We start from the raw sequence: 26,595 nt of genomic DNA on the forward strand, positions 1-26,595 counted from the left end.
TAGTGGAGTTGTGGATATCTGCATGAGTTTCCAAATTGAAAGTCTGACTCAAGTGGCATTGTCATGCTGGAAGGTTTATTTCATAGGGAAGTGTTTTATTTAAGCACTACCAGCATCACAAAACAGAACTGTAGAAATAATAAATGTTTTCAAAAACATTTCTATTGGTTTTGGTTCATACTGGTCCAAACTAGCAATATTATAAATAAATAAATAAATCTTAATGATGAATTTGCTTTTTACTTTTCACTTCACAGGATGTTAATTGATGGACTGGAGTGGTGTGGATTACTTGTGGATTATTGTGATGTTTTTATCAGCTGTTCAGACTCTCATTCTGACGGCACCCATTCACTGCAGAGCATCCATTGGTGAGCAAGTGATGTGATGCTAGATTTCTTCAAATCTGTTCTAATAAAGAAACAAACTTGTCTATATCTTGGATGGCCTGAGGGTGAGTAAATGTACAGTAAATTATAATTTTAAGGTGAACTATTCCTTTAAGTGCACTTCTGCATATTATTTTTTTTCCAACTGCTTACACATAATTTCAAAACTTTGCCTCTTTTTTCAAAACTTTACACATGTATCCAAGAATTGCACACACAAAATGCAAAATGCCTCACATCTCTTGCAAAATTAAGCACTGCATTCAAAATATCACAAACACATCTCAAAAGCAAAAATTTACAAACACCTTTGCCATAAAATTAATTTCTGTTAGATTTTTGTGTATCATTGTGTATTATTTGTTGTTTTTTTGTTGTGTTTTTTTATGAGTGTTTTTTGAAATTTGAGTCTGAGTCAGATGATTATTGTTTGTTTTTGGAGATTTGGTGTGTGGTTCTGATGTTTGAGAGTCAGTTTTCAGAAATTGTGTTACAAGTAAAACTTTTAAGCAGTTGAAAAAAACATGTAAAATGATGCAACAAGCAATAAACAATGACATTTAGCATTTCAGATGCCAACTTTGAGTGAACAGCATATTGATTCTGGCCTGTTCCTTATACAAAGCTATGGCTTTAGAGGACTATATAGTGTGCAAGTCATATGGACTACTTTTAAGTGCTGTTTTTTAAATACGATCTTTCCAACATGACTTGAACGTACAAATTAAAATGGGGTTTTCTGTACATTATTTAAGTAGAAAACTGGAAATTCCATCCTTAATGTAATGCACCATAACACATTACATCTTGAATGGTCTGAGAGTGAGTACACTAACAGCAAATTTTCATTTTTGGGTGAACTATCCCTTTAACAAAGGTTGCTCTTAATGTGCTAGTACAATATAAGCCACTATGCAAGTGTTGTGGAGCAGCAGTAATAAACAGAATTGCATTCCCCAAGCATTTACAGCAGCTGAATGACACTGACTCTAATTCATATCAAATGAGGGGTGATTTTATTTGTGTGCACAGGGGGTGTTAACTCCTGTCCTTGCAATAAACCAATGTTAGACAGATATTCTTATTTGATGATGGGTGATTTTATTTGTTTTTTTTTTTTTTTGCATGCATGTGTGGTTGTTGAAAAGAATGAAGGTTTTGGTTGTTTATTTATTTTTAAGTTTTTTCTTGCATATTTGTTTCTAGAATGAAATGGTCTTTCATCAGTTATAGGGACATTTGTCGAAAATGTGCCAGTGAAGTCAGTAAACTCCCTCCCTCCCCATCTTAATGACAGATCTTAGGGCATGAAAGGACAGCTACACACTTATTCCTCTTCTCATTATTTATCATGATTGTGTTCTCCCCTCCCTCACTCCGACTTGCTCTCTACGTCTTTGAGGTTGGAGGAGAGGTGGGGTTGAGTTCAATCAGACACATCCTCCACCCACTGAAATACAAGAGCGTTTAGAGGTGCAGCTTTCCACAAATACTGTGTGTGTGTGTGTGTGTGTGTGTGTGTGTGTGTGTGTGTGTGTGTGTGTGTGTGTGTGTGTGTGTGTGTGTGTGTGTGTGTGTGTGTGTGTGAGTCTGATTTTTTTTTGTTCATTCGTTTTTCATTGATTAGTTATAGAAATAATGATTAATTTTTTGAGTGAGTCTTTGGATATTTCTTTTTTGTGTTGTTTTTTTAAAAAACTGATTAATTTAGAACCACCACTAATGTTGCTCTGAGATATGAAAAGACTGTAAATTTGGGAAGTTCTCATAAAAATGAAAATTTGCTAAAAATGTACTCACCCTCAGGCTGTTAAAATCATATATAAGTTTGTTCCTTAATCGGCTTGCCAATGGATCCTCAGGAGTGAATGGGTGCCTTCAGAACAAGAGTCCAAACAGCTGATAAAAATAATCTACATGACTCCAGTTCATCAAGTAACATCTTGTTACGTGCAAAACTGTGTCTGTATAACAAACAAATCTATCAATAAGAAGTTTTTAGGAAGTGTTATTATTTATTTTGCACTGGTATTTTACGCAAAAGTGATCGTTGGACGTTTAAACACCTTAATAATTGATTTGTTTCTTACAAATACACAGCATTTTACTTTACAAGACAATAATTGATGAACTGGAGTGATCTGCATTACTTGTGGATTGTTGTAATGTTTTAATCAGCTGTTTGGACTCTCATTCTGATGGCACCCATTCACTGCAGAGGATCCTTTTGTGAGCAAGTAATGTAATGCTACATTTCTCCAAATCTGTTCCAATGAAGAAACAAACTCATCTACAATTTTGGATGTCCTGAGGGAGAGTAAATTTTCAGCAAATTTGAATTTTAAAGTAAGTGATTCCTTTAATCGCCAGCAAAACAATCATAAATAATTTGGGAATATTGTATATATCAATTTTTCCTATGTACAGGAGTACATGCAAGGCAGTGTTCATCAGCTTGAGTTTGTCTGTGTATGTGTGAAAAAAAAAGTGATGTGAGGGAGAGATATTACACATGACAGATTAAAGACAGAGAAATCAAAGAGAAGGGCATATCAAAGAAGATGTGGAGCATACATGAAACACAGCAACAGCCAGGAAGTCAGTGAGGTAGAGTAGCGGACTTACGGGGAGAAAATAAAGGATTCAACTCAAGAAACAAAGCACGTCACAGATGCTTGTACCTCCTGACTGTTAAGCTACCTGACAAATGTGTACGAGCTCATTTGTAACATTTTCTGCTTGTCATCGGCCCTAATATGTTGTAGTCGAGAGAATCTGAGTTTGCCACATGATCAATGGGCAGGCAGGAGAGGAGCATCTCACTGTTAAATGCGTTCAGTGGGGAGGATGCAGACTACGTGGGTGCTGAGTGATGTGCAGCTGAGACGCTGGTTGTCAGATAGATTAGAAATTGCACTTTTTGGTGCACAGCCAAGCGTGAGCCTTCACCGCATACCAATAAAGAAAAGACTGTGAGAATGCATTTGATCAATGTCATTTTTCATGCCCTGGAAATTTCTTCTTGCTTTCTGAAACACAGCATGAAAATAAAGAGGAACAAAGAATGAAAAAGTAGGAGGAAATATAAAGAGTTTTATTTACTCCAGATTGTTTGTTGTTTGTTTGTTTGTGATCTAACAGGAAATGAATTTAACTGTTTGCAGAAAAGCAGAAAATCTTAAATTAAAATTCGATTTTTGCATTATTTTCAAGCTAGATAGGCAACGTTGACACAGATTCGCTTAAAAGGAGACGTTTCACTAGATCTCAGAGGTATTGTTTTCCTTACAATAACAACTGAAGCTACTGAGCTTCAAATAAAGATGAAAACAACAAAACAGCACCTAAAAAGTAGTCTATATGTTTCGCACACTATATGTGACCTTGGACCAAAAAACCACCAATAAAGCAGCTCATATTAAGTTGTAGATGAAAACAACCGCATAGTCAAAAAGAGTCTTAAGTCCCTGGGGTATATTTGTAGCAATAGCCAAAAGTATTGTATGGGGCAAAATTAGAGATTTTTCTTTTATGCCAAAAAATCATAAGGATATCAAGTAAAGATCGTGTTCCAAGATATTTTCAAAATTTCCTACCGTGAATATCTCAAAACGTAATTTTTGATTAGTAATATGCATTGCTAAGAACTTCATTTGGAAAATTTTAAAGGCGATTTTCTCAGTATTTTGATTTTTTTTTTTTTTTTTTTTTTTTTTTTTTTTACCCTTAGATTAGAATAGTTGTATCTCTACCAAATATTGTCTGATCCTAACAAACCATACATCAGTGTAAAGCTTATTTATTCAGCTTGATTTATTCAGATGATGCATAAATTTCAATTTTGGAAATTTGACACTTAAGACTGGTTTTTTGGTCCAGGGTCACATATAGTCTTCTAAAGATGTAGCTTTGTATAATGAACAGGAATCTATGCTGTTCACTCAAATTTGGCACCTTAAATGCTAAATGTCATTGATGGTTGCTTGATGGATTGAATATGTAGAAGTGTTCATTTTAAATTTGCTGAAGATGTCCTCACATTATCGACAATCCAAGATGTAGATATGTTTTTTTCTTTATCAAAATGGATTTGGAGAATTTAGCATTACATTACTTGCTCACCAATGGATCCTCTACAGTGAATGGGTGCCGTCAGAATGAGAGTCCAAACAGCTGATAAAAACATCACAATAATCCACAATCACTCCAGACCATCAGTTAACATCTTGTGAAGTGAAAAGCAACATGTTTGTAAGAAACAAATTAATCGTTAAGACGTTTTAACTTCAAACAATCGCTTCTAGCTAAAATATGTGTGTAATATTAAATAATTAAGTTCTATATAGTTTTTACGATTTGTTTTTTGTTATTTGTGTATGGTAGGTTCATTATGTTTTATATTTTGGCGTAAGTGTCGGTTTGAAGTTAAAATACATTCATTATTCATTTGTTTCTTAGAAACATTCAGCTTTTATTTTCACAACATGTGGATTATTTTGATGTTTTTATCAGCTGTTTAAACTCTCATTCTGACGGCACCCATTCACTGCAGAGGATCCATTGGTGAGCAAGTGATGTAATTCCTTTACATTTTAGTCCATTCCTCACACAAACATATGGCTTCAGATTTGAGAATTGTTTCTCACCTGCAATATTTCCTGGTGGGGTTTTGTTAATTCCCTACACAAGCTAAAAACAGAGTTGTCTTATCTTGGTGTGTACACTAAATTAATTGATGATAATCAACATGGAAAATAAGGGTGCCTCTTTAACTTCATTAATTAACCCTGTTCAGACACCAAAAAAAGGATTATAATTAAACCTAATAATTAGACTAAAACTTGGCATGTTTGTTCGATAATACAAAATAAGAATGAGGGAGGCCATTAGAAGAAAAAAGAGAGACATATATATTCCAAACACACACACACGCTTGTATCTGAGTCATCAGATCATGATGGTCTGTCGTCATGACAGCTCTGACCCGTCTGCTAGCTGTCATTGCCATGTCTGCCAAGAAAAGTCAAGATGATATGAAGTGATGTGATATGTTGATGATGGTGTGTGAGAGATATGATCTAAGGTTATGACAGTTCCATTTAAAGCTCTAGTTAGTTTCTGCAGCTTGCACCGACACCCCGCAGCATATCTACGTGCCGTTGGACCCAGGTGTGTGTGTGTGTGTGTGTGTGTGTGTGTGTGTGTGTGTGTGTGTGTGTGTGTGTGTGTGTGTGTGTGTGTGTGTGTTGCTGTCACTACACTGAAGCGCTTTCATGTCATTACATTTCTCATGCTCTGCTGACTGCACTTGTCTGCGCTGATACCAAACTAATAAAGACTAATGAATCCGTCTAACTGATGATAATAATGTCATTAAAATGCAAATCCTTAATTTCTTTTAATTGTATTACATCACATGCAATCCATCACAACAACTTATTTTGCTGTCAAAACTTCCTCATCCTACTTTACACAAGCAGAGTAAAAACTTGGTGATCATTACATCTGCATTACAAATATTTACATTATTTTTGTTAGTAGTCATTGAATCCTCCACTAAAAGTGTGTGGTGACTGTGAAAAATGAACAGCAATACCATTTAATTGCATTTAAATTAAATTTATCAAGGCACTGTAGTGTGGAGTGTTACTTCAGTGTAATTATATACCACAACATTTGTCTTTCCCCGGTTTTTTTTTTTTTTTTTTTTTTTTTTTTTTTTTTTGTCATATGTACCCCCATTGCCTCGTCAGTAAGGCTCAAATTTGCCTTCAGTGACATCAAATCTCCTTACTTACCATACTGGATGTAATTTAGCATTATTATTAAAATGATTAAAGTAGCAATTATTGCAATGATTACCTTTAAACACAAAACAATTGATGTGAAAACCAAATAGCTTCATCTTCCTAATACGACACATGAGCTTGTCATTTAGACATTTACTAGAACTGTTTATTTTATTTTATTTTTTTAATATTTTATTTTATTTTAATTTATTTTATTTTGAATCCAAATGGGAAATTTAAGAAAAATACAAATGCAGTGTTAACTGATCAACTATTTAACTGAATTGTTTTTATTTTATTTTATTTTATTTTATTTTAAATTGCACAGTTAACAAAAGTAAATTGCAAACTGTTCCTTAAATTAATTGCATTGTATGAAATATCTCTCACAATTCATTGAAGTCCCTAATTATATATATATAATTTTCAAATTTTAACAAAATTAATTTCATTGCAATTGCACTGTATAAAATATCACCCACAGAAGTAGATGTCAGGGATTTGGATTTTTTGCCAGCTGTGTTTTTCCTTTTTGTGTGTTTGTGAGTTGGTGTATCCCGGGGCGTGGATATGCACTGTGGATATCTGTGGCTGATTGCTGAATGTGAATCACCTGCTGCCAATCATCTCATCTGCCTCCAGTATTTAAACCCTGGGTCTTTATTCATTCTCCGCCAGATCATCCTGCTTATGTGGTACTGTGCTAAGGCCTCCCAGTGTCTTTGGACCAGTTTTTTTGGGTCATGTGTTTTGTTGCCATTCTAATTCTGTTTCTCTTGTGCTTTAGACCTCATTCCACCTGCATTCATCCTGCATTCTGCCTGCTACGCCCGTTCAACAAACTGTTCTTTCTGCTCTACCAACATATCTCTGGCCTGTTTGGTTTCCAGTGCACCTCATCTAACAATCTTCAACAGCAAAGGAGAGATGGATTGTGTTGCTTGACTTTTGGGAATAAATTAACTTTATTTGCATCATTTTTAGTCGGTGTTCTGCTTTTGGGTCCAAAACTGTGTTTGTTTACAACAGAAGATCACTAAAATTATCTCTGATATAAACCTAAAACATTCTATTTCGTTATCTTTTCATAAAATATATTAACAAAAGTCATGAAATAATTGATAGACCAAAAGTGTAATTCTCATTTTCTGTTTTACAGGTTCAACAACATAAATTTGTGAACCCTGAACCTGCTGGATAAACATTGCCCATTGGTTGGGATTCATTAATAGGGTGAGCTTCTGAATTCAGAACCATGGACAGTGGCTGTATTGCACCACTGTGGTTCAGCACTATGGACAGCACCTGCTGCACCAACAAATGGAGTCTGCAGTCAAGAAGGCAGGCAAGAAATCTCTCAGAGCATGTGTATTTAATAATGAGAGCTGGAAATGGAAGCAATACAAGCTTTTCTTCTTTCTCCCTGCCTTTATTTTTCATCAGCTTGTTTCAAGATGCTAGCTGAACAAGACCAAAACCACATCACTTCCCTGACCTAGAAAACTTCATCTTAACAACAGGCCACTACATTTATCTTGTGACTTTCATAAGAGAGTGGTTTCTCAAGTGTTCAAAGACATTATAGGGCCCCGCACTGTTTGGGGTGAGATTCCTCAAATACCACAACAGATGCTTTATTCACATTCCCACATACCACAACTTTATGTTGGGATGAAACAGACTTTGAATGAATCACACACTGGACACTTTAGGTTGCAGACCTAACAAGACAACAGCAGAGGTAGTGAGCAGAAACTAGAATGAATGAAAAGATATATCCAGTGTATCCAATCGATAAATCACACCCTTGAATGGATAAAAAAGTACTATGTTGATACCCGCAGGGTAGGGGTTTGGTTGGTTAGATTTTTTTTGGAGAGCTCTTAACAGTGTGAAATGGATCTGTTTTTCCCTATATCTGCTGCAGGCATTTACTGCTCATGTGATTGACTCATACAAATATATATTTTTTTAAAAAAGTGTCAATTGAAGCAAATTTGTCAGCGTCCAGATCCCATAATTTCAACTCAGGTACATTAAACTTCCTTGACAGTACAATGGTTCAGTAACAGTATAAGATATGCTCATACTACCAGATTTGATGAAGGGTTTGACAGATACTTTGCCAAAGCATAATGGCCCAAAACATTGTAAGAATAAGAAGTTTAAATATATTTTAAAAACTACACTTTTTGCCCGGAAGACCTATTGTTTCATATCGTCATGTGACCACAATGATATCGAGACAGTTTTGCTTACGCGATTTCACAATACTGATAATATTGTTATTTCCCTAAAATGTATAGTTAACTGCATTTTGCATGCCAGTATTATACTCAATGACAATAGTTTACATAACGGATTCAGCCACAAAGCTGAGTGAAGGCAAAGTCTCAAGACCATAGTCAAAATGGTGTAAAGGTCACCTCTAACGCTTTTTTTCCCTCTGTATGTTACTTGTACTTGGGTTTACTGAGGTAGTGAATGTGGATAAGGACTTTCGTGCCCTTTGGGCCATAACAGCATAACTGCAGGTCTTGAGTTTACACCTGAGATCCTCCCGTCTTGTTAAGGTGTGTAAATAAATATGAAATGTGGGAAGTGGAGATGTAGATAAATATATGTGATGTAATGTAGAGGGGCTGTGCTCTTGTGATAAGATGCACTCTGCTGAGATATCAGCTTACTCAATGGCTGTTGTGGCAATATGTCATTCTAATATACAGCCATGTTACGCAGTGTGTGTGTGTGTGTGTGTGTTTATTTACATTTCTGATTATTCATTTTTTTTTGTGGCTATTTTTTTTTGTAATAACTATATTTTGTGGAAATGATGGTTCTTTTTTAAGGATTTTTTTTGACAAAATATTTTGTACTTCCCTGAAGTGCCATTTATGAATCCGAACACAAATGCAAATGATATTTCAGAGCTTTGGAGGAGGACAATCAGGCAAAATATTCCTTGAGCCTCATCTTGCCTTAGTTTCTTTATAAACCAGTTGATTATAAATTCACTTCATGTTTCAACACAGTTGCTTTCGTCTTGCCCAACCGCTTCCGTTCCACAATATTAAGAGCAGCAGAATGAAGGTCCTCAAACAAGTTTGTTAAATAAGGTGCTAATGTTTGATGATTAAACATTTAAGCTACTTTCTCACTAAGTGCCTCACAGTAGTAGCAACCAGTGCACTTAAGCAAGAGAAAAAGCAGAGTTTAGCTACATCAAAGTGACAGAAATCATTTCCCTTGAAAAGCTCCTCAGTAATTAGAAGACGTAATCCATTCGGTGCAATCCATGTGATGGAAATTCAGTGTGCAGTATAATTGAAGTGATTTGACAACCCCATTTTCAAATTAAATTTGCTTCTTTTCAAAGCATGTGACTTTTTTATGCTCTGGACGGGTCTGTGCTTAAATAAGTTTGCCCTGCGGCTTGATGGATGTACCTAACGGATATTAGATTTCTGAAAGCTCGAGCAGAAGTGGAATATCTCTTGTGTTTAATTGAATGGTTCCCTACAGACTAATTTTAGCCCTTTGAGTAAACTTTCTCTCAGTGTGAAATAAATACAGTAGGGGAAACAGTATTGAAACACCTTTTTACTTTTGCCATGGTTCAAATGTTATGGTTTAATCTGTCAGGGCTTGTCGAGGCTATGGAATGAAATGCATTAAAAACATTTATTTCCTTTTTCCTTATTCATCACAACACACAACATCCCAGCGAGGAGTGATTTTAACCCCTTTAAGCACTCCACTTTATCACCGTGATGAATGATAGCAATATATACTCTTGTTTTGACCTTAGCTAGCCATTTTGAGGTAATGTTTTCCTTTACTGTCACCAAGAGACACCAAGAGACCATCTTGAGATATCAAATGTCTGTGAATGATGGCTGTGCTTTCTGTACTTATGTCTTCTCATAGAAAACCTTTAACATGGAGAGCATCGACAGAAGTGGAAACCATGAACAAAACTACCCAAGGTACTGTAAATGCATATATATATATAGATAGATAGATAGATAGATAGATAGATAGATAGATAGATAGATAGATATAGATAGATAGAATATAGATATAGATATAGATATAGATATAGATATATGTATGTTTATTGTGTAAATGTGTATACAAAAGTTGAACAATTTTTTTTTTTATGTTTTGTGAAAGAAGTCTCTTCCACTCACAAAGGCAAAAAAATAAATGACATTTTAAAATTTATTCAAATAGAAAAGATTTGTTTTAAATTGTAATAAAATTTACAATGATTTACTGTATTTTGAATCAAATAAATGCAGCTTTGGTGAACATAAGAAATTTCTTTCAAAAGTCTCTTGCTATTATTTCAAACTTTATTATTCTAATTATTACCAAACCTTTTATTTATTATTCATTAATAATAATAATAATAATAATTTATTTATTTAATAAGTCTCTTGCTATTATTTTTATATTTTTTATTACAATTTAACAAAAAACCTTAAACTTAATTTCTCATTTTATTTAGTTTAACTTGATGTACTATATAACTAAAACTGAAATAAAAATAAATTATATATACATAATTTGTCTATATATTAAAATATTATATATTAAAAAATTGGCAAAAACACAACTAAATTACTAGGCTTATAATTGTTATAAATTTAAAATGAAATATATATATATATATATATATATATATATATATATATATATATATATATATATATATATATATATTTATTTAAAAAAAAAACTAATCTCAGTGATAAAATAACACCGATATATAAATATATTAATGTTTCTAAAATGTTAATGTCTCTTATGCTTACTAAGGCTGAATTTATGTGATTAAAATACAGTAAAAACAGTAATATTGTGAAATAATATTACAATTTAAAGTAACTGATTTTTATTTTGATATATTTTAAAAATGTATTTTGTTTGTAATATTGTAATATATGTAATATTGAAAACAGTTGTGCTATTTTTTATTCTAAATTATAAATGTCTTTAGTGTCACTGTTGATCAATTTAATTCATCCTTGCTGAATTTTTTTATTTATTTATTTATTTATTTATTTTTTTTTTTAATTGAAAGTCTATACTTTGTGTATCTGTGATTTACACCCTGAGTTTTGTTTTGAGCTCACTTTTGTTTGATAAACTCTTGGCTCACTTCTTGTCCAAAACCTCGATCCTGAAATACAATCCAGAACTGCCACAGAGCATGATTGATAAATGGATGGATGGCTTGTGCTGGTTATTCGCTTGTTGTTGGTGCTCCTCATCTGATAGTCCTGCTCCTCTCCACCCCTCCTGCTGCTCCGCCTGAGGCCAATACCAGCAGAAACCAATTAGCAGACATGTCCATTAATTGCCCATCAGAGAGCCGAGCATCTCCTCGGCTTCATAAAGCAAGGGACGCAGGCAGCGCAATCCGTCACTTTAATCAAGTTTTTACCGACTGGTGTGACGTTCATGATTCGCTCAATCAAGGCGTCACGGCCTATTTGTCTGCTGACCTCTTCCGACCCCACCTCCCTCTGCTCCTGTTCCTCCGATGGACTGTCCGCTGGAAAATGAGAGTATTCATCAGGCTCTCCCGAGAGAAACAGGCCATTGCTGTGACGAAGGAGTCTCTGCTGCAGCCGGCCCCACTCCTCACACTGATTAGTTTAGTTTTAGTTTTGAAGGGGCAGGTCCAAGTTCCTTATTGTTGTTGCAGCTCAGCAGGATGACCAGAAAAAACACAGCTTCACCAGATCCTTGTCGAAAGAACGAAAACTAGGCAAATGGATGCAAAGAACAGGTGAGTGGGTGGAACGAGTGATTGATTTCGTTCAGTTTGCACAGACCTGAAAGGTAAATAAGTCCTTTTCCCCACTGATGTCTAATGAACTACGGTGCCTGCAATCAATTCTTCAATTACAAGTCTTGCTAATATGTAAGAATCATTTTGTTTGAAGTGTTCATTAAAGGCAAAGGATGAATGGATATGTTTCAACGACAGCGCCTTCAGCCAGTATTACTGGTTTTATTTATTTATTTCTCTCTAAAAGCACTTTTGTCTCCATAAAATACAAACATATAAAATGTCTTATCTGGAAAATGTCAAAATGCTCCTTCAGATATCAATATTTTGGTTTCTTTTAAAGATAAATGCAACTTTTCAAAAGTTTGGGGTCTGTAATTTTTTTATTATTTTTCTTTATTATTCTTTTTAATTAATAATTTGATCAAAAGTGACATTTATAATTTTACAAAAGATTTATTTTTCAAATAAACTTTCTCTTATTTCTATTGAAAATTCTGCTTTATTATTACAGGAATAAATTGCATTTTAAAATATATTTAATATAAAACATTTATCTTAAATTGTAATAATATTTCACAATATTAGGGTAATTTTAATCAAATAAATGCAGCATTGGTGATCACTTCACTTGACTTCTTTAAAAAAATAAAAATAAATAAATAAATCTTACCAACCCCAAACTTTTTCATGAAATATTAAATGATATTTATATTTTCCCTGCCAATATTTACTTGCCCTTATGTCATTTCAAAACCCATGTGGTGATATTTTTTCCATTTTCCATCTTCGTATATATTTGCTATTCTACACTATGACTGTCAAGTTATAAAATTAACAAAAAATCGTCATACATGCATTATAAAACTTGTCCATACAACTCTACATATATCTTCTGAAGCCATACAATAGCCTGGCAAGAGATATATACTAAATTTTGGTCTGTTAAAGAGAGGGAGTTCACTTGAAAAATAATATTAATAATAAAAATTCTGTCGTTTACTTGTTCCAAACCAAAGCATGTTAGTGGCCGAGGAGCTGATGGTAGCCATTGACTTGCACAGTATTTTTCCATATCTTCTTTTGTGCTCAACAGAAGAAAGAGTAACTGATGAGAGAATTTTCATTTTTGGATGAACTAGCCCTTTAAGAGCAAAAGTCTGTCACAATCCTAGACAGATTTAATATTCAGAATCATAGTCGGCTGGAAAACCTCTAATGTATGTGAAGATTCTTCCAAATTTCCCTTTTGTGTCCCACAGAGAAAAATAACACCAAATGGGTTTGGAACTGCATGAGGGTGAATAAATGATGACAGATTTTTCAGTTTTGGCTGAATTAGTCCTTGTTACACGTCTGCCATGCTGCACTCTGACCGTCCTCCCACAACCTCATCGTCTCTCTGCCAAGACTGTAAGACTCGGATTTGGGTTTTAATAAAACTGGGATTGTTATTGGTAGTCACAGAGAAATGTTCCGTTACATTCCATTTCTACTCATAAGTACAGGAGTTCTCCAGCAGCTGTGATCACATTTTGCTGCTCTGGAGGAGTGTAAACTTTAATGGTGGAAGCAATAAACACACACACACTGAAAGTGTGGATTATTTACACAATTCAAAGGTCATACAAAATGAAGTAATATGCATAAGTGTGGATTATTTACACAATTCAAAGGTCATACAAAATGAAGTAATATGCATAAGAATATGTGTATTTATTGTGTTTTTTTTTTATTTATATATTTTATTTTTATTTCAAAAAAATATTATTATTTATTAATTTTTGCCTTCAGTTTAACTAAAATAGTCTGTATCCCACAATGCAATGCGTTCAACTTGATTGTACAGTGTTATTATCTGAAATGACTCATTATTTGATCATACTGCCAGAGCTTTACATTTTAACACAAAATTGAATGAAAAATATAAAATAGCCATATCTGTTTTCAAGATAATAAATGGATGCTACATGCAAAGTCATGTGACAGTAATGTATACTTCTATTTAACCATCTGATGCATTAATAAATGATGAAGGAAGATATGCTAATATTTTTTGTTCTTTCAAACAAGAATAAAGGTATAATTTAATATTTCATTTAATATTTTGATTCATATTTAAAATGTTTTATGATTAAAATGTTTGTAATATTATAATGTTACCTAATAGAATGAGGTATGCAGTGTATAGCATTATTCAATAGTAAGCCAGGTTTCTGAACTTCCGGACTCAGCTGTTATTTTTCATCTTGAGCATATCAGTGCATTTAGCTGGATTGTTCAGTCTCAAGACTGTTTGACCACTCGTATTGATTTTACACTAGCAGTTAAGAGCGTAATATAGCGATGCATTTCATAAGACAGGATGCTGACATCCTCATTTCCTGTTTATCAATGATAAATTCTTGTACCGGACAAAGGTTAGGAATTCATGTTTCTCTTGCCAACTCCATCTGAACGATTATAATTGAGTCTGATTATTCACCTTGTCATGTGTGTCGACTGCATTTATCATGCTGCCTGATAAGTGACATCATAAGCAAAACACAACAGGCACTTCATATGAGTGTAAATGAAGGGATGATGAGTGTATTGTGTGGTTTCCATGGCAATTAAGGTTTCAGATTAGGCAATGGATTAGGTCTGGATTATGTGGGGATTACGATGGATGATCGCAGCAGTCAAAACAAATTAATTACGCTCTCCATCCATTTATTTCAGTCAACTTTCCTGAACATAGAAAACTCAATATTGCACTCTAGTGGAGGCATTGAAAATGACATCGAGGCAGTGTTTAAACATCAACTTTATCAATCATGCTTGTGGCCGTCTGAAGGTGCGCTCGGTATATTAATATTATTTTAAATAGTCAGTATAATGCCGTCAGATGTGTTTTCATTATATCCAGTAAGGATCCAGATGGTATGACTCAATGCACCGCAGTTTTATTATCAGGCTGCACAAAAAGATTCTTTTAAATGAGCTCATACTATCCAGCTTCATTTACAGCACACTTCATTGTGATGGGAAATGGCTTTGTGCTTTTTGTGATTAAAGATCAGGTGTTATGCAGATATATTAGGCCTACAGCTCACAGGAGTCATGAACTTCAGAAATGAAACTTCAGAAAAGAATTGCCCACTCCTTCAGCATGTTAGTCTGAATCTTACAGAACTGTCAGGCTTGTTCAGACGAGTCAGTGTGATTTAATGTGTTAGGCTGATTTGTAACTGGGATTTTATTGCTCGCTTGTTGCTCTTTTATAATGCATGAGTCTTAATGAAGTTTGTAATTATGTTGCATTTAAATATCGGCTTTTTCTTTGAAGCTTATGCTAAAATTCCTTAGATTTAGCTTTGATGGTTTGGTTTTGGAAGAATTTGAGGAGAAATGTTTGAGTTCATATTTTTTCATTTATTTATTTATTTATTTATTTTTGCTTTTTTGTTTTTGTTTTGGAAGGATTTGAGTAGATATGTTTTTTTTAATATTTGTTTTTTACTTTCAGTCTAGGAGTAAAAACTGACATCTTTTTTGAAATTAAAAAAAAAAAAAAAAACTAATTTTATATCAAATAGCTGCCAAGGCAACATTCTCAATTTTATTAGTTTTGCCTGATGTACTAAAAAACTGACATCTTTTGTGAAATTTTACCTTCCTATGAACTGGGAATTTTCAAGAGCTCAGCAGACTGTCATTTAAATTTTTAATGATTATTGGAAAAAATGCCATTAAAATGAACATGGTCTATATTGGGTGGATATTTGTCTTTGAATATATTCCATTAATATTAATCTTCCATATATTTCCCTTCGTCTCTTAATAACCCTATACATGAAGGGTTATTAAGGGACAATTAAGGGTCATTTCATGAAATGGTACCCTTTTTTACTGAAAATTAAAATTTTATTGAACTAAGTCATTGGTATTTATAGATTTGACTTTTAGTGTTTGCAAATAGATTATTTTTTTTTATTTTTTTTTTTTTTATTTTTTTTTATTGCATTGCATTTTATTGTGTTGTATTTCTTTTTATTTCAGGGATTCACAAGACAAAAGGATGCCCACAAACAGCATTTACAAAGTTTATCTTACTGTGCTTATCTTATATATATATAACCCTGCCTTTTTCATAGCTATAAAAATATAACTGTATCAGTTTCAAACTTTTACTGTGACGGGAGGTAAAAAAAAAAAAAAAAAAAAAAAAAAGATATGTATGGATTTATCCATAGGTGATCAAGCTTTCTTTGTTTTGTTACAGGGCAATGATGGTGTTGTTAAAAGGCCCCTGAAATAGTCGTGGATCAAACAGCTGTCACTCAGGTGTGAGTTGTTGCACTTGTGCTGAAAATGCAGCAGTCGTGTGCAGGTGCGCAACAGCTGCTCTTCAAGCCAGCCCAAAGTCATGCATCCATTAGGAGGATCTGTGAAGGTTTATTCACTTTGGCAAGTGTCAGCCCATCTAACAGCATCTGGATGGATTATTTCTGTAAGGTGTTTATAATGGGAAGTAGTTCTGGCAAAGTGTTACCTGAGCCCTCTAAAAATGGATATTTTTGCCTTTTCAACTCTGTTGTGAACTTCAAGAAACAAGAGACTGACAGTGAAAACTGTAAAGAGAAACAACAAGCTTGGCTTTGGAGGAGGAGAAGTGACAGAAGGCCTTCCCAAGAAGGAATATCAGTCAAAGAATCGGTTCATCTGGAGGAGCGGATGATGAATCCTAATGCAAAGTTTCGTGCAAAGTTTGATCCACGCGTCACAGCGAGGTACTGATGTTGTGTTTACAGAATAGCATCTGCCGTAACGCAAAAATAGTACAAGTAGTATAGAGAATGTACACTATATTGTGCACAATATGCTCATTTTCTGTATGCGTTTGCAAGTTAAGCCAAAGTTTTGTTTTAAACACTACCATTCAAACATCTGGAGGCAGAGAGCTTTTTTTTATACACTACCATTCAAACCTCTCCAAGTCTAGGTTTATTTGATTAAAATTACACTAAAAACTGTATGGATGTTAAATATTATATATGCCTCTCAAAAGTATGCAGTAAGCACAAAGCTAGTATTTCATTCCTAACATAACCTTTATGAAGAATTCTTCACAATGCCATAAACTTTATTAATTTAGACTGGATGGGAGAATTAAGATATCAAACATGATGTGTCAATTACAGATCCCTGCTATAATTAAATGCTTTATTATATTTATTAGTCCACCAGTTCCACTCACTGCATTTAATACAAGCCTAAAAGTAATAATGAAATCTCATTTATGAAATAAAGTGATGTAATTTAATTTGATGCATCCAATTACAGCAACACAATAGTCTCTGATAGCAGATGCTTCTGTGCATTAGAGTTATTAAAGTTAACTAAAATAAAACTATAAAAAAACTATTTTGCAACTTGAAATAAAATAAACAATCTGTGAATTAGATTTTTTGTATTTTTAAATAATAAAATAAATGATTATTTTTATAATTATAGTTGTAAAAGAAACATTTCTCATTTAGTTTAACATGCATGGTTATTATAGTTAACTTTTGTTTATTTAATTGGACATTTGTTAAAATAAAATAAAATAAAATAAAATAAAATAAAATAAAATAAAATAAAATAAAATAAAATAAATTAAAGATACAGATATCTGCCAAGGCAACATTGTCAATTTTATTGGTTTAGCTTTATATTATTTTAATAAATAAATAAATAAATAAGCATATTAAACAAATAAATAAAAATGACAAAAAGCACACAAAGCAATTGCTAAAAATGTACCTAAAATTAAAATGAAAACAGAAAATGTGAAAAAAAACCTAATTTAAAATATTAATAAAACTAATACTATGATTAACCTTGTAACTTAATGTACAAAAAAAACTAAAATAAAGTAATAAAAACTACATCAACATATTTAAATAAAAAAAAAATGGTTACACTATTTTAAGGTGTCCTTGTTACAGTGTAATTATAAATTTAAGTATTGAGTAATATTAATTAACTACATGTACTTACTATATGGTTAGGATTAGGGTTTGTCTTAGGGCTACTTGCATGTAATTAAGCATAATGTATTGTTATTATAATAGTAAGAACATGTAAGGTGTAACAAGGACACCTTAATATAAAGTGTTAACAAAAAAAAGAATAAAAAATGCACAACAAAATTATTTTAAAAATAACTAAAATTAAAAAGAAATTGTAAGTAAAAAACAATTTAAAATATTACAAATTATTATATAAAACAGAAAAATTACAAAAACACACAACCAAATTATTTAAATTGTCACAAATTAAAATGAAACTTCAAAATAAAAAAATAATAATTCAAAATCTGACTAAAAACAGTAATGGTATCTCACAGGTGTTCATATCTGTTTTAGGTATGACATCAAGGCTCTGATCGGCTGTGGCAGCTTCAGCCGTGTGGTTCGTGTTGAGCACAGACGCACACGCCAGCCCTTCGCCATTAAACTTCTGGAGGTCAAAGGTCGTGAGGGTCACGAGGCCTGTCAGGCAGAGCTCAGGGTCCTGCGACGGGTGAACCACAGTAACGTCATCCACCTGGCCGAGGTGTTCGAGACGCAGCATCGTGTCTATCTGGTTCTGGAGCTGGCCACGGGAGGAGAGCTCCTGGAGCGCGTGGTTGCCCGAGGAACCTTCAGAGAACGGGACGCCACCAAGGCCTTGATGATGGTGTCCAGCGGGCTGTGCTATCTACACACGCTGGGCGTCATCCACAGGGACCTCAAACCTGAAAACCTGCTGTACTACCATCCGGGACAGGACTCGCGATTGATCATAACAGATTTTGGACTCGCTTGCTGGGAGAACAAGACAACAATTTCATTTCAAAGCAGAGAAGATACAGCTGTTATGACTCACGATGCAAATTTTGACTCTGTAGATGTTGAGAAGAGCTGTCAGGCTAAAACATGGGCTGTGAGGACACTCTGCGGCACGCCGGAGTACCTGGCCCCTGAGATGCTGGCGCGGAAACCCTGTAGCAGCGCAGTGGATATGTGGGCGCTGGGAGTCATCACTTATATCCTGCTGAGCGGCTCGCTGCCCTTCGACCAGAGCAGCCGACCGCAACTCTTCAGGGCCATTCTCAGGGGCAGCTACAGTTTCCATGGAGATGTGAGTGTCACAATGCTTTTCCTCACGTAATATTTGTTTTTATTTGTGAGTTTAAAGGAACAGTTCAATCAAAATGAAAATGTGCTGAATTACCCATCCAAGATGTAGGTGAGTTTGTTTCTTGAGAGAAATATAGCATTGCATCACTTGCTCAGTAATGGATTCTCTGCAGTGAATGGGTGCCGTCAGAATGAGAGTCCAAATAGCTGATAAAAACATCACTGTAATCCACACCACTCCAGTCCATCAATCTTGAAGTGAAAATCCATCAAGACATTTTACCTTTAAGCCGACAATTAAGTCCATAATCCATAATAACACTTCTACCAGTGAAAAATCTAGAGAAAGCATTATTATGGATAGACTCCAGAAGCAACGGTTTGAAGTTAAGAACATCTTAATGATAGATTTGTTTCTTAAAAATGTGCCGCTTTTTACTTCAGAAAATGTTAATTGATGGACTGGAGTCATGTGAAGTACTTGTGGATTATTGTGATGTTTTTATCAGCTGTTTGGACTCTCATTCTGACGGCACCCATTCACTGCAGAGGATCCATTGGTGAGCCAGTGATCTAATGCAAATTTTTTTCTTTATATGTTTTTTTTGGTGGAGAAAAAATCTTATATATATTTTGTGTGGTGTGGGTGTGAGCATTTTTTGTGAAGTAGTAAAATCACACCTGTCACAAAAACCTAAATACATGTTAGGAATTTATTCCTCATTTTCATTTTGGTCACCATATTTTGCATGTGTAAAAACACAGATCTGTTCTTTAGCAGACTGTAATCTTCATCAGAGAATCCTGAAAAATATGTTTCACAGTTTATACAAAAAATATTAGCATTGATGATAATAATAACAAATGTTTCTTGAGCAGCAAATCAGCATATTAAAATTATTTCTGTAGGACCATGTGACACTGAAGACTGGAGTAATGATGCTGAAAATTCTGCTTTGCCTCACAGGAATAAATAACATTTTAAAATATATTAAAATATAAAAATATTTATTTTAATTATTAAAATAGTTACTTTAAATTCTAATAATATTTCACAACACTACTGTTTTGTATTTCTGATCAAATAAATGCATCCTTGATGAAGTGTTTTGTTTCAAAATCCATCCCCTAATGCCATAATGGCATTCATACATTTTAAATTGTTCCTTAAGTATGCAAATATTTGGGGCTACTGTAATGAAAGTATATTCATAGTTATATTGAATACACTCTTCATAATCATATTGAAGCTTGTGATGGCCTAACCAGACCACCAGCACTAAGATGCCAGAATGACCCAGCAGAGTGATGAAATATCCAGCCGAGTGTGAAGTAAAGGGCAAACAGAGTTTGTGTGTGTGGGAAGGTGAAATCCGGTCACCTGTGTAAACAGCCAGCAGCTACCTGACTGATGTGTCGTCCACTCGCCTCGTCTCAAGGGTGTGTGTGTGTGTGTGTGTGTGTGTGTGTGTGTGTGTGTGTGTGTGTGTGTGTGTGTGTGTGTGTGTGTGTGTGTGTGTGTGTGTGTGTGTGTGAGGTGAGAGGTGGTAATCAGAGGGGAGAGGAGATCCACCACAGGCCTTTTATCACCCTTAAACTGCAAACACACACAGACACACACATTTCTTTATCACTTCCAACCCCCAGAGCTGTGAAATTATAGGTGCAATTGTACACCAATAATTGCTGTTCTCTGGAAGAGAAAGAACATTAACTATAAAGCTATTTGTAATCCTGCTGCTCACAGACAGTAATCAGACACATGTGGGAATTATTATTTTTTATTTTTTGGGTCTACTGAGTCACAATATAATTGGTAACTGTAGAGCAAGACTGTAATAAGTGGGTTAATATCCACCATGTCATTCCTTTGCATAGATACACAAGCTATAAAGCCACAGGACTGCACTTAAAGCCTGCCTGTCTAACCCATTTGGATAATTGCACTGAGTATTTATTGTTTTCATTCCTTTTTTGTGCAGCTTAACCATGCATCTGTTTGAAGTTGTCCTGTGTTCTTGTCGAGTAAAAAAAAAAAAAAAAAAAAAAAAGAGTAGGATTTACTTTAAAACCATTTTTATTTCAGAATTTCTAGGTTTCACAAATAATCACTCTTTAATTAACAATTTAGACTTTTTTATGCTGAAAGCATTACAAATGAAAGTGATTAAATTGCTAAAATTTAAAGAGATAAATAAAAATAGTCAACTTAAAATTTTACTAATACTAATTTTACTAATGATAATTTTCACTCAGAAATTGCTAGTAAATTTCACCAAAAAAAGTAAAATTAAAAACAAAAAATACAAAGAAATGCCAGATAAATTAAATATGAAAATTTGAAGTAGAAAGACTGAAATAGTATTTTCTCCAACAAAAAAAAAAAAAAACAACTCCAAAAAAAAGTTTTATTTACAATTTCCAAAAATATTTGTAACATTTGCACTTTGCAGATTTGCTTTTAGCTTTTATAATGCTAATTAAATTTTTACTCAAAAATTTGATTTTTGAAACGACAAAAAACAAGAAAATGCTAAATGCATTTTTTTTATTGATTTCCTTATTTGTTAACTGCTTGGTTTCTGATTAATGTTTCCATGGATTTTTAATCTGCATTCTATTTTTAAGTTCTTTGCCTACTTGTACTTCATGTATATTAATGATAAAGTTAATCACAACATCTCTCAGTGGCGACACGCTGTGCGCCAAACACACCTGAGATAATTCAGCGCAAATGTGTTTCATCTCACTCGTTTGACCTGATGATTTGTCTCGTTAAATACTACACAGTTTATATTCACACACTTATTAAAGACTCTGGAGAACCCAAAACAACTTCAAATAAGGACTGTACCTTTTTTCATTAAAGCCTAATTTCAGAATTCATTTTTTATCTCCACCTCGCTGTGAATTCAAATGCTGTTCTATGGTGTGTAATTAGAAACTCGTCGACTGTCTTTATAGGTTAAGCACATGCACGCACGCAGAGCATGGACCCACACTTCTGCACATATATATATACATATATATTTAACCACATGAATACACAATCACTCGGCAGGACAGAATGATAGATTGGACTGCAGAACACCAGAGATAGTCGTTCGGCTCTCGCTATGTTTATAGATATTTGTTTTGCCTCTTTTTCTTTTTTTGATTTCTGGATTCTTTATTTTTGTTGATGTAGTTGATGGATAGACTAATGTACTTTAATGTTTTCTTGTAACACGCACACACGTTTTCGTTTTTTGAAAGTGTTTCTGTGTATGTTTGAATGAAACCTGCTCTTTAAAATCCATTCGTCAGCAGCAGACTTGCAATTGTCAGTTTCATGGCTGATTAATTGTCTGTACTCAATGTGTGGGAGTGAGAGAAGATGTGTTCAGAATGGAATGCTAGCTTACTACTTACAATCAGACAGTTTAACGTGCTTCATTGTACTATAATGTCATGTGACCTCATGTTGACTTCAGAGTGTAGCACCCAGTTATCATCAACTTCTGCAGTCCATGCAAATAATGTGTAAGAGAAAGGATGTTAAAATCACAGCTGATATTACTTCTACAGTCATTTTAATGTTTTATACAGATGTTCAATAAATAGATAGATCTTATTCAGAACAAATATTTTGGGTTTTATTAATAATTATGAATTTTATTAATAATATTTGTTTTAAGAATAGAATTTATGGATAATGAATTTTTTTATGTTTTACACTTTTTCTAACATTTTTTCACATTAATATTTATTATTCTTATTGTCCTGTTGCTTTGTATGACCTTTTGAAGAATCCCAATGTTATAAATTAATGGATGAAGTTTATTTTTTTAACAAAACTACTAGCCACTTCATTTACATCACATTTCAGCAAGGATTTGTTATTTATTTATTTATTTATTTATTTATTTATTTATTTATTTATTTATTTATTTATTTATTTATTTATTTATTATCTAATTGTATTTATTGGTTGTAATATTTACAAAATAATTATAAAATATTTATTAGTTTTTTTTAATTATTTTTTATCAGTCAATCAATATTTATTTATTGTTATTTCATTGTAATTATTGGTTTTAATATTTAGAAAATAATTATTAGCTATTTATTAGTTTTTTTTAATTATATATTGATTAGTCAATTAATATAATTTTTATTTAATTTTTTATAAAGAAAGAAAGAAAGAAAGAAAGAGAGGGGAAAGAAAGAAAGAAAGAAAGAAAGAAAGAAAGAAAGAAAGAAAGATGGATGGATGTTCATTCCAAATAATTATTCCAGGTAATTTTGTGTATTATTCTATAATATGCCATCTTCCTGTTTGTCAGTCATCCAATTTATAATCTTAAACACCTGTTTTATAAACTTTTTGCAATTCACAGTGTTTACGCTTGCATTTTTCTTGTTTTTCGTCCTGTTTTACCATAGAATAAAATCCTCTGAGTGCTTCTCTAATGCCAGAGATAGTTATTAACTTCAAATTAGCGATGAGTCACAGATCTATTGAGAACCGCTGACATTTATTGACTAATGTCCTCACATTCAAACGGCGATGAGGCGAAAATGCCATGTTGTATATCTAATGCAGCTTAAGAGGCAGAAGCGTCGGTGGCACAGGTCATTGGTGGTCAGAAGACGGCGGTTCGGCCTCCATGCCGGTGGAATCCGTGTCTGTGTACGCAGTGACATTTACAGCCATAGCTGCGCTGTGTTGGCTCTCAGACCGGGTATGAGTTGATGCTGTTCTAAACACAGACTGAATGCAAAACCAGCAATGAATCGATTTCATGCAGGAAAAATGTGGGCAGGAGGGTTTGCTGGACTGAGTTACAAACTTACTGAGTTACTGATTCAGAGATCAATATAAGGATTCTACTAAAGATTTTTCATTACTTGGGAGTATTTTCAAGACAACTGAATCACGCTCATATCTGTCAGAACAATCTCTCCAGACAAGTGGTGTTAATCTGAAAATATCTTATTTTTTATTTATTTAAAGGAATGAAAATTGTCTTAGATTTTTGCAATAAGAGATTTGTATGTATTATGAAAACATACTGAAACCTTCTCAGAATATCCTTTAGAAGGATCCCAATGTTAAAAATGAATGGGGTTCAGTTTTAACAGCTCATTTTAAATGTTATGTATTAAATACACATACACACAATATAACAGCTATATATATACACACACATTTTATTTATTTTATTATTTATATTTTTGTTTTGGAACATAACTATTTACTGTATGGAACATTTCACTGGTGATTTTTTTATTTTATTTTATTTTTTTTTACTCTTTTTATTTATTTATTTATTTATTTTTTGACCTTACCTATTACTGTATGGCAAATTTCAGTGTTTGTTCTGGGTTTTTTTTTTATTATTTATTTCTTTTTTATGCCTTTCACAGTCTGAAAGTTTGTGGGGTTGGTGGTTGGGGAGATAAATGGACTTTTAATTATACTGGCAAACTTTTTCTCTCTCGATCTCTCTTTTAGCCATGGAAATCAGTATCTACATTGGCCAAAAGCTTCATCGATCGTCTCCTGACCCTTGAGCCTGATCGCCGGATGACCGCTGAGGAAACTCTTAAGCATCCTTGGCTGGTCAGCATGGCAGCCTGTTCCTCCAACAAGAACCTACACCGCTCCATTTCCCGAAACCTCCAGCGCCGGGCGTCACGGGCCTCCTCTCGATGCCCCAGCTCGGGCTCTACTCCTGGGTCTCAGATATCAATGAGGTCTGGGTCACGGCCGGGTTCTAGGCCACGGTTAGGGGTCAGCGACAGGTCACAATGCCGGAAGATCACTGCTTAGCAAGTTCAAGGTTTGGCTGGTTAGCATGGATCCATTATTTTATCCCACAGCGCTATCACTCATCTGTGCTATCAACAGCCTGTTTAATTCTAAAGATCAGAGAGAAATGATCAGTGAAAAGAATTGCATCATAAGTGGATGTCAAGGAAAAAAATTAAAAGATGAAAAATGCAATGATCCTTTAAATCCTTTAGATGAACTTGAATGTCGAAATGCAGATCTTTCTTTTTCTGACAGGTAAATCGCGTGCATCTATACTAATATGATGGTGCTATATTCATTTTTCAGGATCTTCAGCATATTTATCTCCTACTCATGATGAACAGTGAAGGAGTTTAAATCTCCACTATAAAAAGAAAAGCACAGATCAGCACCTCTGCTCTGTTCTCCCACATTCATTTCTTCATTAATCAGATGAATATGAGCTGATTACATAAACTCACCATTCTATTTTAAAATATACATTTTTCAGCACTGAATAATCATGCATAAGTCTAAAATGCGAATGGGCAGGGAGGGTAGTTCATCTCAAATGGTCTGATCTGCAGATTTTCTGTCCTGCTTCTTTTCATATGACTGTGTTTTTACATTAGGATAAGCCTCTGTAGATTGATTGTGTGAATGAATTAATACTTTTATTCAGCAATAATGCATTGAATTAAGCAAAATTGAAAGTAAGTTCATGTATAATGTTAAAAAAAATCTATTTATATCAATTCTGTTTTATTACTGAATTCAACATAAAATGTTTCCACGAGAAGAAAAGGAGCACAATGTTTTCAACACTGATAATACTATGATTTCTGAAGGATCATGTGACAATGAAGACTGGAGTAATTGTGCTAAAAATTCAGCTTTCCATCACAGAAATAAATAACATGTTAAAATGTATTAAAATAGAAAACAGCTGTTTTATATTGTAATAATATTTTACAATTTAATTTAGATATTTAAAGTGTCTTAAGTGTTCAATCCTTATAAAGAACAAAGCAAATGCAGTGTGGAATCTGCCAAACCCTTCAAACTGACATCAATAAAAGAAGATGGAGGATTGCGTTTTCATTTCTATTCAAGGACTTTTCTCACTCTGTTATAAAGGCTACACATTAAGTGGTACACCAAACATTCTGACAGCAGCAATTAGTGGAAATAATGTGGGTCTATGTCAAAAACGTCCATTCAGCAGAGACCTTTACACGAAAACTCAACACTATTATCAGACATGAATAAGTGTTCAAAAGAGATCAAGATACCTTCAGGTGTAACTTTCAATAGTTTGTGTTGTCTTTGGTCTGAGCTTCACATTAAGAATCAGTTTAAAGTCAGAGTTTGGGTTTAGAATTAGGGAGCTTTTTCTTGCCTCAGTCATGTGATCAAGGCACGCTTTTACTGCTTTATCACTGTTTATGTATAAAGTCAATTTAAAAAAAGGGGGGGGACTGCCCTCTGTTGGACAATTTTTCAGCATTTTTTTTTTCATTACAGTATTAGGAGAGAACTATCTTGGCAGAGTCATGTTTCTTTATATGCATATAACTTTTTGCAATAATTCTGATATGTGATAAAATGCTGAAAATGTTCCTATGCGTATTATATACTGAGAAATAAACAGATACATTTTAATTTGCCCACCATATTAGATATAATCCTCATA

The 26,595-nt window shown here is 33.6% G+C and overlaps 1 protein-coding gene across 1 annotated transcript; it reads left to right on the forward strand.

Moving 5' to 3' along the window:
- Nucleotides 1–11,870: 11,870 nt before the first annotated feature.
- On the forward strand, nucleotides 11,871–25,711 carry si:ch211-27e6.1 (serine/threonine-protein kinase H1). Its single transcript, XM_042735945.1, has 4 exons — nucleotides 11,871–11,975; nucleotides 16,243–16,750; nucleotides 18,371–19,127; nucleotides 24,624–25,711. The coding sequence occupies exons 2-4, from the start codon at nucleotides 16,332–16,334 to the stop codon at nucleotides 24,939–24,941; spliced, it is 1,494 nt and encodes a 497-aa protein (XP_042591879.1). The 5' UTR covers nucleotides 11,871–11,975; nucleotides 16,243–16,331; the 3' UTR covers nucleotides 24,942–25,711.
- Nucleotides 25,712–26,595: the final 884 nt, after the last annotated feature.

Source organism: Cyprinus carpio, chromosome B12 (genome assembly GCF_018340385.1).
Source record: "Cyprinus carpio isolate SPL01 chromosome B12, ASM1834038v1, whole genome shotgun sequence".
NCBI lineage: Eukaryota > Metazoa > Chordata > Actinopteri > Cypriniformes > Cyprinidae > Cyprinus > Cyprinus carpio.

Coding starts and splice junctions, on each gene's coding strand:
- si:ch211-27e6.1 (XM_042735945.1), top strand. CDS start 16,332: ATGCAGCAGTCGTGTGCAGGTGCGCAACAGCTGCTCTTCAAGCCAGCC. Junction 16,751..18,370: donor GATCCACGCGTCACAGCGAG/GTACTGATGTTG, acceptor TATCTGTTTTAG/GTATGACATCAAGGCTCTGA. Junction 19,128..24,623: donor GCTACAGTTTCCATGGAGAT/GTGAGTGTCACA, acceptor TCTCTCTTTTAG/CCATGGAAATCAGTATCTAC.